The sequence below is a fragment of the Loxodonta africana genome, chromosome 13 (genome assembly GCF_030014295.1).
Source record: "Loxodonta africana isolate mLoxAfr1 chromosome 13, mLoxAfr1.hap2, whole genome shotgun sequence".
Classification (NCBI taxonomy): Eukaryota; Metazoa; Chordata; class Mammalia; order Proboscidea; family Elephantidae; genus Loxodonta; species Loxodonta africana.
In genome coordinates, this window is record NC_087354.1 from 47484818 (window position 1) to 47498048 (window position 13231).

At 49.8% G+C, this 13231-nt stretch overlaps 1 protein-coding gene across 2 annotated transcripts in view; it reads left to right on the forward strand.

Moving 5' to 3' along the window:
* The first annotated feature begins 8204 nt into the window (after positions 1-8204).
* The window catches only part of ITGA11 (integrin subunit alpha 11), a 163232-nt gene continuing 158205 nt past the window's right edge, over positions 8205-13231 (forward strand). For both annotated transcript variants that reach the window (XM_010598063.3, XM_010598064.2), the window contains exon 1: positions 8205-8288. In XM_010598063.3, the coding sequence (XP_010596365.2) occupies positions 8237-8288 (52 nt within the window). In that variant the 5' untranslated portion in view covers positions 8205-8236. The remainder of the gene's footprint in view (positions 8289-13231) is intronic.

A 13231-nucleotide genomic window follows, 5' to 3' on the forward strand; every position in this document is an offset into this window, starting at 1 on the left:
CTGATGTAATTATCCTAAGTGTTGTAAATCCTAAACTCTATGATGTTAATGAGGCATGATTAGAGGAATTATGCTAACGAGGCAGGACGATCTACAAGATTAGGTTGCATCTTGAGTTAATCTCTTCTGAGATAAAAAATAAAAAGAGAGAAGCAAGCAGTGAGGAGATGGATCTCCTTCCAGCAAGAAAGAGCTGGCTGTGAGTGGCCATCTAGAACACTCCACTGGTCTCACCCCTTCAGGAGCAACGGAGGACAAAGATAGCTGAAAATACAAGGGAAAGATTAGTCTAAAGGACTAATGGACCACATCTACCATGGCCTCCAGCAGACTGCGTCTAGTACAATGAGATAGTGCCCGGCTACCACCACTGACGGCTCTGACAGGGATCACAATAGAGGGTCCGGAACAGAGCTGGAGGAAAAATGTGGAAAAAATTCTAACTAAAAAGAAAGACCAGACTTGCTGACCTGATAGAGACTGGAGAAACCCTGAGAGTATGGCCCCTGGACACCCTTTCAGCTCAGTAATGTGGTCACTCCTGAGGTTTATCCTTTAGCCAGAGATTGAACAGGCCCATTGAACAAAACAAGACTAAAGGGGGGCACCAGCCCTGGGGCAGGAACTGGAAGGCAAGGGCAGACAGGAAAGCTGGTAATAGGGAACCCAGGGTTGAGAAGGGAGAGTGTTGCCATGTCATGGGGTTGTTAACCAATGTCATAGAACAATGTGTGTACTAACTGTTTGATGAGAAACTAGTTTGCTCTGTAAACCTTCATCTAAAATACAATTTAAAAAAAAGAAAGAAAGAAGAGCTGGGAGCAGAGCACATCCTTTGGACGCATGGTCCGTGCGCTGAGAAACTCCTAGTTCAGGGGAAGATGATGACAAGGACCTTCTCCCAGAACCAACAGAGAGAGGAAGCCTTCCCCTGGAGCTGGCTCCCTGAATTCAGACTTCTAGCCTCCCAGACTGTGAGAAAATAAACTTCTGTTTGTTAAAGCCGTCCACTTGTGGTATTTCTGTTACAGCAGCACTAGGGAGCTAAGACACTCTGTTCTTACACTTCTGCCACCCTCAGCTGTTCACCATTCCCTGAGTACTTTTGTCCTTTTGCCTAGATTCTTGGAGGTTTACAGTTTCCTCTAGTTAGAATGTCCTCCTCCACTTCCCCTCTGAGAAACTCTGACTTTCAAGGCCGGCTTAGTTGTCAACTCCTTCTCTGACGCTCCTCTATCCTTTCCTGACATCTTGTTCAAACTTCGATTATAGCCCTTATTGCAGTCCAGTTTACAACCCAGCCTTGGAAAGCAATGAAGGAAAGGGATTTGGAGCTCAGAATCTGGAATCTGGAAAGACCAGGTTCAAATCCTAGGTCTGTCTTTTATTAGTTCTAGAACCTTACTTCTCTGAATCTCAATTTCTTCATCTGTAAAAGGCAGATAGTAATTATACTACCTCATAGGATTGTCACGAGGATTAAAAGAAATGCTGTAACTAGAGCATCCACGCTAACAAGTGGTCAATAAATAGAAGCTGTTGTTGGTTATTATGGTACATGTTTGCCTCCCCTCCTAGATTAGCTTTGTGGGGAGGCAAGACCACACCTCGTTTGGCCCCGCATCCCCAGCTTGGTGCTCACTAAGGACACTTATTGAATGGCTCAGCTCCCTGTTCCCTTGCCTGACCGCTATGCACTGTGGGAATTCCTCACTGTGCCCACGTGTCCATTTAACGACATAGCTCTGCTTCCTGAGAGTTCTCCATAAGTTCATCTTCACGCTGGTGCACTTCACCCAGACTCCTAACTCCCATGGCTTCTGCCTGAGCTCTCAGCCCAGCCAGGCTGTGCTGAGGGCTTAAGAAGAAGATGCAGGAGTTGCATTTAGCCCTTACTGAGTGCTCCTTTGAAGGCAGCTTTTCTTCATACAGATGTTCCTGGGTGGCGCAAACAGTTAATGTGCTCAGCTGCTAACCCAAAGGTTGGCAGTTTGAGTCCACTCAGAGGCAGCCTTGGAATAAAGGCCTGATGATTTACTTCTGAAAAACTCAGCCACTGAAAACTCAATGGAGCACAGTTCTACTATGATACGGGTGGGGTTGCCATGAATCAAACTCAACTCAATGTCAACTGGTCTTTTGTTTATTCTTCACAGTATATTGTTGTTGCGATTGTTGCTTGTGATGTGGTTCTTCCAGTCGTATCTAATGGCAGAGGTTTAGCTCACCTAAGCTCCATCACAAATGGCCCCTCAACTAGGATGCTGGCTGACAGCTCTAGACTTTTAAGGCAATTTTTATTCTCCCTATGCTTTGAAGTAATTTTTCTTCAAAGGGATATTTCTTTATCCATTCTGCGTGTCTGTTTGTGTCGTGGCCCTAGTCCTTCCCTTTGATATCTTTACAGTGAATGCTGTACATACTTGTGGCTTGAGCAATGAAGATCACAAAACAACTTTCTGGATTCCGTATAGGCTGTGTACAGAGCCTGATCCTGGTAGAAATACTGGTCATTGACCCTCAGTAGGGGTAATGAGATTGGGGCTCAGACACAGGATTCGGGAGAACGGCGTCCTCTACCCTACTCCAACATTTTGGATTGGACTTTGAGGTAAAAAGTGGCCGGAACAAACATAAGCTACTGGTATAAACACATTTATTCAAAGTTAACATTCCTTACTTTGCTAGCAGAACTGAAACCTGGCTTGATAACAACAGAAACCAAGGGAAGCCCTCCAAGCGCATTTGTGTGCGACACACATGGCCACCTTTCCACCACCCACATTACTGGCCCAGTACAGTGGCACACGTCATTCAAACAGCAGATAACGAAAGCAATCTGGTGGCTTTCCTTTCCAGCTCTTTTTTTTCCCCCTTTGGAATTGATTATATCATTTTTTGGCAGATGTGCCTTCTCAGTAACTGTGAGATTACTTAAGTTTATCTCACCAAAAAAACGAGCGAGAGTTTTCATTTCCTTAGCACAAACCAACAGATAGGGTTGCAGGGAGGAGGCCAGGTCCGTGAGTGTGGTCTGGAGGGGACAGAGTCAGAAGGTGGGATGTATCCCCAGGTAGACACCCACCAGCTGATGGTGGAGAGTGTGCTGCTGTCAAGGCCAATTTGAGGGACCAATTTGCCCCAGTTTGCCAGGGATTATCCCAGTTTTGACACTGAAGGTCCAGCAACCCAGGAAACCCTTCCATTCCAGGCAAGCCAAGATGATTGTTCACCCTAGGTCTCAGACGTTTAAAAAAATGCAGAGAAAATGTAGGAAGAGGGTGCTCCTCCAAAATGAAAGGAAGTCGGGCTGCCCCAAGCACTTTCCTGGAAGAAGAGTGCACTATTCCTGGTTGAGCCGAGGCCTTGGCCATCAGTGCCCCCAACTTTTGGAGAGGATAGCCTCTCCCCCACATCTCCTTCCTAGAGAGGCCAGGGCCCCATCAGAGGGGTCCAGGGCAGCCAGACCACAAAGCAGAGAGGCTCGCACTGAAAATGGCCACCAGAGGACCTGCCCCCAGTGTCCTATCTGGGCTAACAGTGCTCATGCAATCCTGGCCAGTAATATCTGCTTTCCCAAGTCCAGCTGTGACATGGTGATGAGTTCTGAGTCAGCTGTCAGAGACCTGCGTCCAGTCCCAGTTCAGCTATGTAGATGCTGTGGGATCTTGGAGACATCCCTTGCTGCTTTGAATGTAGAGTTTTCAGGTGGACTTAGCAATGATGGATTTTGACTCTCCAGTATATTTTACCATCCTCCCCTTTTCTGGTTTCTTTAGAGAGCTTCTCTCCTATAATATGTGGCTTTGGCAAGGCTGTCAGTCATGGTACCCTTCTCTTCCCAACCTGGGGGAGGGTGGCACGTGCCCCAGATTGGGCCAAACATAGTAGCAGATCCTTCAAACACCGTGATTGGTTCAGGAGTGGGTATGAAGCAAAGCCCTGGACTTTCCTGCTGGAGCTCGGACAGAAGGCTCGGTCTCCTTTTAGAGTCTGTAAAGTATAAGCTTGAGACTGCTGGCCACTATCTTTCCAGCTAGGCAGAGATACCCTCTCTGCTGCAGGAAAGAAAGCAGAGTAAAGCAAAGCTAAGAGAAAAAGGTAACATCATTCATTTGAGGCTCTTGATCCAGCCATACCTGCAGCCAATCATTCATGTAACTTGTGTGTCCTAGTTACATGAGTTTGTACAGTCCCTTTTCTGCTTAAGCTAGCTTGTGTTGCATTTCTGTCACTTGCAACTGAAAGAATTCCCACCAATACAATCTCTTTACCTAAAAAAAATGAATCTAATTCCTCGCAGGGCTATTGTGAGGATTAGCTGAAATTATGGCTGTGAAAGAGATTTCTGAAATCATGAAACACTACTTGCAGCCCCATACATGGCTGGTGGGCTTGTAAAATTGTGCAGCTGCTTTGGAAAGCAGCCTGGCGGTTCCTCTAAAAGTTAGACACAGAGTTATCATATGACCCAGCCATTCCACTTCTAGGTATATAGACAAGAGAAATGAAAACATATGTTCGCACAGAAGTTTGTACACCAATGTCCACAGCAGCATTATTCATAATAGCTCCCGTAGTGGGAACAACACACTGATGAGTGGGTAAACAAAACACGGTATATCCATATAATACCATATCATTCACCAATAACAAGGAATGAGGTACAGACACAGGCTACAACACGGATGAACCTTGGAAACATTACATTAAGGGAAAGAAACCAGTCACAAAAGGCCACATAGTGAATGATTCCATTTTACATGAAATGTCCAGAACAGCCAAAGCCATAGAGACAGAAAGTAGACTGGTGATTGCCTGGGGTCACGGGGAGGGAGAGAACAGAAAGTGTCTGCTGATGGACCCAGGATTTCTTTTTGGAATGATGAAGTGATGAAAACGTTAGTGGTTGCACAACCTTGGGAATATACTAAAAACTATTGAATTGTACTTTTATCTATACAAATAAACTTTTTTAAATTGAATTTAGAAAATTTTTAAGAAGTTAATTTTTTATTTTAGAAATTCATTTTTCATTGTACTTTTAAAGGGTGAATTTTATAGTAGGTGAATTATGTCTCAGTTAAAATTAAACACAAATAAATTGAACACTACGTAGATGTAAAGGATTCTGATTATTATTACTCAGCTCAAATCCCAGCTGCCATAAAGCCCTTCCCCCAGTTTTCTGAGCTTCTCCAGCCTGAGAACACAGAGCACACATTTGTCACCCACACGCTGCTGCCCTGTGTGCTGCTGCCCTGTGTGATGGTTCACACGTTGTTGAGGTTATGTCTCGCCTTCTCAACCCCATCACTAGCTCCTGGAGCGCAGGCTTCTCCTCCTATATTTGGAAGAACATGGGGGCACAGTTGTTGTTGTTCTTAGGTGCCATCAAGTCTGTTTGGACTCGTAGCGACCTTATGTACAACAGAACAAAACACTGCTCAGTCCTGTACCATCCTTACAATCTTCGTTACACTTAAGCCCGCTGTGTCAATCCATCTCATAAAGGGTCTTCCTCTTTTTAATAACCCTCTGCTTTACCAAGCATGATGTCCTTCTCCAGGGACTGATCCCTCCTGACAACATGTCCAAAGTATGTGAAACGGAGTCTCACCATCCTTGCTTCTAAGGAGCATTCTGGTTGTACTTCTTCCGAGATAAATCTGTTCTTCCTTTTGGCAGTCCATGGTATATTCAATATTCCTCTCCAACACCATGATTTAAAGTTATCAATTCTTCTTCAGTCTTCCTCATTCATCATCCAGCTTTCACATGCATAGGAGGTGATCGATGGCTTGGGTCAGGCACACCTTAGTCTTCAAGGTGACATCTTTGCTTTTCAACATTTTAAAGAAGTCTTTGAAGCAGATTTGCCCAATGCAACTCGTCTTTTGATTTCCTGACTGCTGCTTCCATGGGCGTTGATTGTGGATCCAAGTAAAATGAAATCCTTGACTCCTCAATCTTTTCTCCATTTATCATAATGTTGCTTATTGGTCCAGTTGTGAGGATTTTTGTTTTCTTTATGTTGAGGTGCAATCCATACTGAAGGCTGTGGTCTTTGATCTTCATTAGTAAGTGCTTCAAGTCCTCTTCACTTTCAGCAAGCAAGGTTGTGTCATCTGCATAACACAGATTGTTAAAGAGTCTTCCTCCAATCCTGATGCCCCGTTCTTCTTCATATAGTCCAGCTTCTCGGATTATTTGCTCAGCATTCAGATTGAATAGGTATGGTGAAAGAATACAACACTGATGCACAGCTTCCCTGACTTTAAACTACACAGTATCCACTTGTTCTGTTCAAACTACTGCCTCTTGATCTATGTACAGGTTCTTCATGAGCACATTTAAGTGTTCTGGAATTCCCATTCTTCCTAATGTTATCCATAATTTGTTATGATTCACACAGTCGATGCCTTTGCATAATCAGTAAAGCACAGGTAAATATCTTTCTGGTATTTATTCTCTGCTTTCAGCAAGGATCCCTCTGAAAATCGCCCTTCCTTAAACTGTGGCCCCCCAACCCACTGCGGTCAAGTTGATTCCAACTCATAGCAACCCTATAGGACAGAGTAGAACTGCCCCATAGGGGTTTCAAGGCTGTAAATCTTTACAGAAGCCGACTGCCACATCTTTCTCCTGTGGAGTGTTTGGTGGATTTGAACTGCTGAGCTTTCAGTTGCCAGCAGAGTGCTTTAACCGGTGTGCCACCAGGGTTCCTTAAACTATGGCCAGGGCATAGATTGGTATGTTCAGCCTGAGCCACACGTCTCCCCCCCCACACACACATACATCCCAGGGATGGAATCAGCTTCCTCCAAGGTCTGTGGGCTGATGGCGAGGTGACAATACCCAAGTAAAAACCAGGGTAGCTTCCAAGACAGAGGAATGCCTCCTGGGGAGGCAGAAACAATGCCAACTACTCTACCTGGACCTTCTCAAAATCCAACTCATCCTCTAGTACCCAGCCCAAATGTCACCTCCTCTTAGAATCCCTTCCAATTCCTCCCAGGCAGAAGTCTCCTCCCCCGTGCACCCACACACCACCTCTTCTTATTCATCCATCCATCCATCCATCCATCCATCCATCCATCCATCCATCCATCCATCCATCCATCCACTCACCTACTGTGTTCCTGGATGCTGGGGGTTAAGTACTCAGTGATAAACCAGACACTTCTACGCTAATGATGCTTTCATTCTAGACAGGGAGAGAAAAATTAATCACACCAGTTGTTGTCCAGTTTCTCTACCAAGTGCAATGAAGAAGAGTTACTAAAGATAGAGAGAACACTAACATGTCTGTGGGGGGCTGACCTGGTGGAGGCAGAGAGGGGGTCAGGGAAGGCTTCCTGAGGAAGAGAGAAGAGGCCTGGACTCCAGCTGTCACCACACACGCTGTCATCTACCCTCTGCCTGGCTGTCTCCCCTGCAGGAGGCCAGCCTCCACACCCAGGGGTTGTGGTCCACGCCTGATTTAGAACTTGCACAATTAATGTGCATTGAACTTAATTGCAGTGGTTGGAAGGGCTGGGAAGGAAGGCAGCTGGGCTCCAAAGAGGAGCTTCACTTTCATGGTAAAAGTGGGCACACGTCCTCCCGGTCCTCCTGGATACTTCTGTGGCATGGGGGGGGGGCGGTGGGGGGATGAGGCTGCATTTATTCCAGTGTCTGAAGAAGCACTGAGGGCTTTACATTCCAAACCCCAGGGTGCAGGGAAGTAGGGGATGTCTCAAAATGGGCTTTTAAGGGACTTCCACTCCCCTTGGCCAAGGGAAGCCTGGGTCACCTTCAAAACCGCTGCCAGCTGTGCGAAACTCTTCCCTGAAAAATGGGACTAAAAATCACTTTTCCTGGACAGGCTCTGAACTGGGTGGTGGCAGAGGGGAGAGAGGTGCTACATGGGTGAGGTGGCTCCTAGGAGTTTTCTCCGAAGGAAGAGGTGTGGTGGCGGAGAAGGTAGGTCTGGAGATGGCACCGAGGAGTCGCACCACGCTGCCTGCCCAGGTGGCAGAGGGGCCGAGTCTGCAGCCGGAGCCGTAGTGATGTCCAGGCGCCCCTCCCTGCCGCTCGAGCCCTCCCACTTCCTCTGAATGAGACGCGGCTGTCAGGGAGCCCGGCGCACCGCGCACAGTGCAGGCTCCAGGCGCCGCGCCGACTAGGCTGCCGCTCTGGCTCGGGGCCCCCCGCTGCCGCTCCGCACCCGGCACCCGCCGCCGCGCCGCGGACCATGGACCTGCCCAGGGGCCTTGTGGTGGCCTGGGCGCTCAGCCTGTGGCCAGGTACGCGCCCCCCCCCAACCTCCCTTTGCCTCTTGGGGTCCCTTCCTGGCCCGCCGGGTGCTCAGATCCAGCTGCCAGGAGCAGGATGCGGTGCACCTCCCTGGGTCGGACCTTGGATGCCCTTGGAGACGTGGGTCCCCCGAGAGCCGCCTGCGTCTAGCGGCTCTGCCGAGTTCCGCAAAAGAGGGAAGGGCGCGGGGCGACTTGGAGCCCGGAGTTTGGTGTGTTTCGGGAGCTGAGAAGGCTCGAGCTGAAAAGCGCTGAGGGCTGGTGGTCTAACTGGGAGCCCTGCGGACCTCCCAGGGCACGCCGGCCTTCCCCGCGCGCGGCTGGGGGCACTCGGGCGTCCCCAGAGCGCGGAGGGCGCGCGGCCCAGGCTGAGGAAAGGGACTGGACGCACTGAGAGAGCGCCGCCTCGGCTGCCACCCAGTCTGGGGGCCGAGAGCGGCGGCCCCGGGAGCCGGAGGCTGCCCAGAGTCCCTCGGGCCGGGGACGGGGCTCAGCCCCGGGCAGTCAGACCGTCGGCTGTGGCGACTTTTCGCCAGCCCGGCTGAAGGCGGTGGAGCGCAACCCAGTAGTCCAGGGCCCCGGGCGGCGTTACCTGACACCCGGGATGAGGACGGGCATCGCCCCCGCCCCAATCCGCGCTCGGAATTATGCGGTTATTCAATAATCCGAGGGAAAGAGTTCTGGGAGGGAAGCCGCCGCCGTCGCCGTCGCCGTCGCCTAGGCGCGCGCCGCCGCCTAATGTACTCCAGGTGTCCGGGCACGGCGGGGACCTCGAGCTGGCGGGCGCGCGGCAGGGAGCGTGAGTCCAGCTCCCTGCACTGGGCGCCCGGGCCGCAGTCGCCACTTGGCGGCTGCTGCCAGCGGCGCTGCTCTGCAGACAGCGAAAGCTTTCCTGGCTCCTATTTGGCGCGGCCGGCGGGCTCCGGAGGGAAGCAGCTCCCGCTTGGGGACTGGCTGGAGGACATGGGGTGGGGGGGGGACGCCCAGCCTCGCCGCCCCTTCTGTAGCAGCCTCAGGGGGGACAAAGGCCGGTAGTAGGGATCAGATGAGGTTGCGGGGGCTTCCCCGCAGAAGCCCCCGCAGGGAGCCACAGGTGGGACCCCCCCACTCCGCATTCAGATCCGAATACCATGGGCAACAAGTGGGCTCTCTGGTCGTCTCAGAGCTTCTGGGACGCCTTGCAGTTGAAAAGGCCTCTGGCTAGTGGGGTTCAGTTTAGATCCTAGAGCCAGAGTTTAAGTTGTGTGCTGAAGCATTAAGTTGGGGTAGGGAGTTTGTTTATGGGGGAGGAGCAGCGACCGGGCCAGGATACATCTAGAAACCAGCTGCAGGGCGTGCGAGCCCGCTCAGGGTGCATTTAGACAGGAAGAGAGACAACTCCAGGAGCTGTCTTCACATCTCTAGGAGATACAGCCACAGCTAAATGGGATACACTCCTGTGTGACCACAGAGATCCTACTGGGCCTGAAAGGGGTCCCACCAGAGCCCGAGGGAGAGCGGCTGCCTCAGGGGCTAGGGACAGTCCCGACCTCAGAAAGTAAGAGCAAAGCCTTTGTTTGGAACCGGGTCTGGGTTCCAATTCTGGGGGCGCTGCCCAGTTGCTGTGCAAGCTTGGGTAGATTATGCAGCTTTGCAGCAGGTTTCCTCATCTGTGGAACGGAGATAGAAGTTCTGAGTTCCTCAAGTTGAGGCTCTGCACGAAGCGCTCTTAACACAGGGCTGGGCGCACGGTCGGGTTTAATCAGTGGTTGCTGATGTTGTTATTCAAGCCGGGGCTGTGTGCAGGGAGAGGGGACGGTAAAGGACCTCAGAAGTCAGGATTTATGACTCAGAGCTCGCTTTAAACGCAGAAAAGCACTCCCGAGTTATGTCTGTTCAGTTTCACTTCATAGAATGTGGGATTCGTTAAACGTATCAATCAACGTTGGAACCGCATCAGCTTGCCAAGGAGCTGGGGGCAGGGGCCAAGCATGTGTGCATCCTGGGCCCTGCCTGTAGCTGAGAACAAGGTCTGATTAAGGAGCCCTGGTGGCACAATGGCTAAGCACTCAGCTGCTAACCAAAACGTCATCGGTTTGACCCCATCAGCAGCTCCTCAGGAGAAAAGACCTGGCGATCTGCTCCTATAAAGATTATAGCCTAGGAAAACCTACAAGGTCACTATGAGTGGGAATTGACTCAAAGGCGCACAACAACAACAAGGAATATGCAGAGAAGTCAGAAGGCTGGGGGCTCAAACAGGAGAGGTTCAGTTCCAGGTGCATAAGCAAGGGAGGCTTCCTGGAGGAGGAGGTATAATTTGAACTGGGCCTTGAAGGATACGTAGAGTGCGGATGGGCTTTAAAGTGAGACTGCCTGTACTTTAGAACAAAAAGGTGAATATTTTTAAATCACAAAGCTGACTGTGGTCAGGCTGGACTCTGAAGATCGGAAAGGCCTCAGCGGTCCTTGTGCCCATTCCCCTGGGCCCAGGGTGGGATTGATGTTGACCTCTCATTCATGCATCACAAAGATTCAATGTGAGGATTACGGGGCAGCTTGCCTGCTGGTGGCGGCACACTTTGGCTGGGCAGAGGGTCCAGACCCATGCCTGTCACAGGCTGACCGGGAAGGGAGTCCTTGCTGAGACCTCTACCCTTCCAGAGCTCCAGCCACAGGGGGTGGGTGGGCAAAACTACCAAGAAACCTGGGAGGAAAGAAGTAAACAAGTCCAAAGACTTTTATAGCTGACTTTCCAAGAGTGCAGATTCACTGATCAGAATTTATTATCATAACATATATGTAGTAAGGGTGATAATTCTCTTTAAAAAATCAGTCTTTATTGAGGACCTGTTGTCGGTCAGGACCCATGAGGACACAAAGTGGGATCAGACACAGCGCAGGGGAGAAGGGTGTAGGCCCTGGAGTCACACTGCCTCGGATGGGTCTGGGCTCTACCAGTTAGGGCTCTGTGCTCTTGGGCAAGTTACTGAAGGGCTCGGTGCCTCAGTGTCCTCACCCGCAAAATGGGGATAATAATAGCACTTAGAGAGTTGTCACAAGGATTAGATGAGCAAATGACCATAAAGTACTTGAAAAGTGCCTGGCACATATTAAGCACTCAGCACGGTTATTTTTCTTCTCCATCATCATCCTCTTCATTGTTCCAGATGCTGGCCACTCAGTAAGGGATCTGAAGAGGCATAGAGATATAATTTTAAAATTCCCATCCGTAAGAGAAGCCTAGAAGTGCTAAGGCTCAGGGGAGACGGACATGCCTGGGTCCTAAATAAACCTAGGCTTTCCTAGTCCCTCCCCCAAAGACCTGGCCCAAGATCTTGATCATAGTGGGAACACAGGGATTGTTCGCCAGAGACTATCTTGATGTTACCACAATCTCGGTGTGGATGTTTTGAGGTATTGGAGAGGAGAGGGGCCATAACCAGACCAGCTGGGGTCCTACTCAAGGGGAAAACCTCGTATAGACAAAGCACCATGCTAGGCACCATGGATGTGCAGACTAATAAGGCCCAAGCCCTGCCGTCCAGTTCTGTGGGGGTGCAGTGAAGGAGAGGGTGTTTGTCGCTTTGCTTCCCCTGATGTCCACCCTGCTGGGAACTTGCCAGCCCAGCCCCTCAGCTACCATCATCCGGCTCCACAACACTTGCAGGTCCTCAGGGATGTAAGGAGATGCGATGGAGGTTAGCTCTCCTTCTACTTCCTCACCATACCCCCATCTCTACCACACGATGGACCCCGAGAGATGGGATGCCTACCTACTTGCTGGTCCCATCTTTCCCCAGCCCACCCACATGGGACTTCGAGCCCTTTGGGAACTCGGAGGGCATCTCACCTTAGTCTTGGCCTCGCTGCACCTCGTCCTTTCCCTCCTGTGGTGGAACCTTCTTCCTTCCTCTCCCAGCTGCGGGGAGCTTCCCTTCCATCCTCTCCTCCTGCGGCTTATGATAAAACCATGTTTTGAGCAGCCTTGGCTCTTGCTATGTAGAAGGGAGTCTGGAGAATTTAAAAAGCCCTTTTACCTCTGCCTAATGCCTGACTTTGGAGGTTATTGTCTCGTCATAGGCTTCAAGATCTTATTTGGGGATGTCAAAGTTGAGCGTTGTTCTAGCGCCATTGTAAAGAGAAAGAGCCACCATAATCCTCCCCTGGCAGTGATGGCTTCTGGCTGACTCAGGGAGAGTCAACTACAAAACAGACTCAAAGAATGCACTAATACGTTTCAAAAATGGTATCTCTGCTGCTCCTCATTACTTATAGTAATCATGATAAATGGAGAAAATATTGCAGTTGTCAAGGATTTCATTATACTTGGATCTGTAATCAACACCCACGAAAGCAGCAGTCAAGAAATCAAATGATGTATTGCATTGGGCAAATCGGCTGCAAAAGACCTCTTTAAAGTGTTGGAAAGCAAAGATGTCACTTTGAGGACTAAGGTGCACCTGACCCAAGGCATATTTTCAATCGCCTCATATGCATGTGAGAGCTGGACAATGAATAAGGAAGACCAAAGAAGAATTGACACTTTTGAGTTATGGTGTTGGCAAAGAATATTGAGTATACTGTGGACTGCCAAAATAACAAACAAATCTGTTTTGGAAGAAGTACAGCCAGAATGCTCCTTGGAAACGAGGATGGAAAGACTTCATCTCAAGTACTTTGGAAGTGTTATTAGGAGGGACCAGTCCCTGAGAAGGACATCATGCCTGGTAAGGTAGAGGGTTATTGAAAAAGAGGAAGACCTTTGACAAGCTAGACACAGTGGCTGCAACAATGGGCTCAAACATAGCACCTATTGTGAGGACGGTGCAGGACAGGGCAGTGTCTCCTTCTGTTGTACACAGGCACACTATGAGCCAGAGCTGACTCGATGGCACCTAACAACAACAACAACAACCTCATTACTTTGATGCCCCCCACCCCATCACCACCAA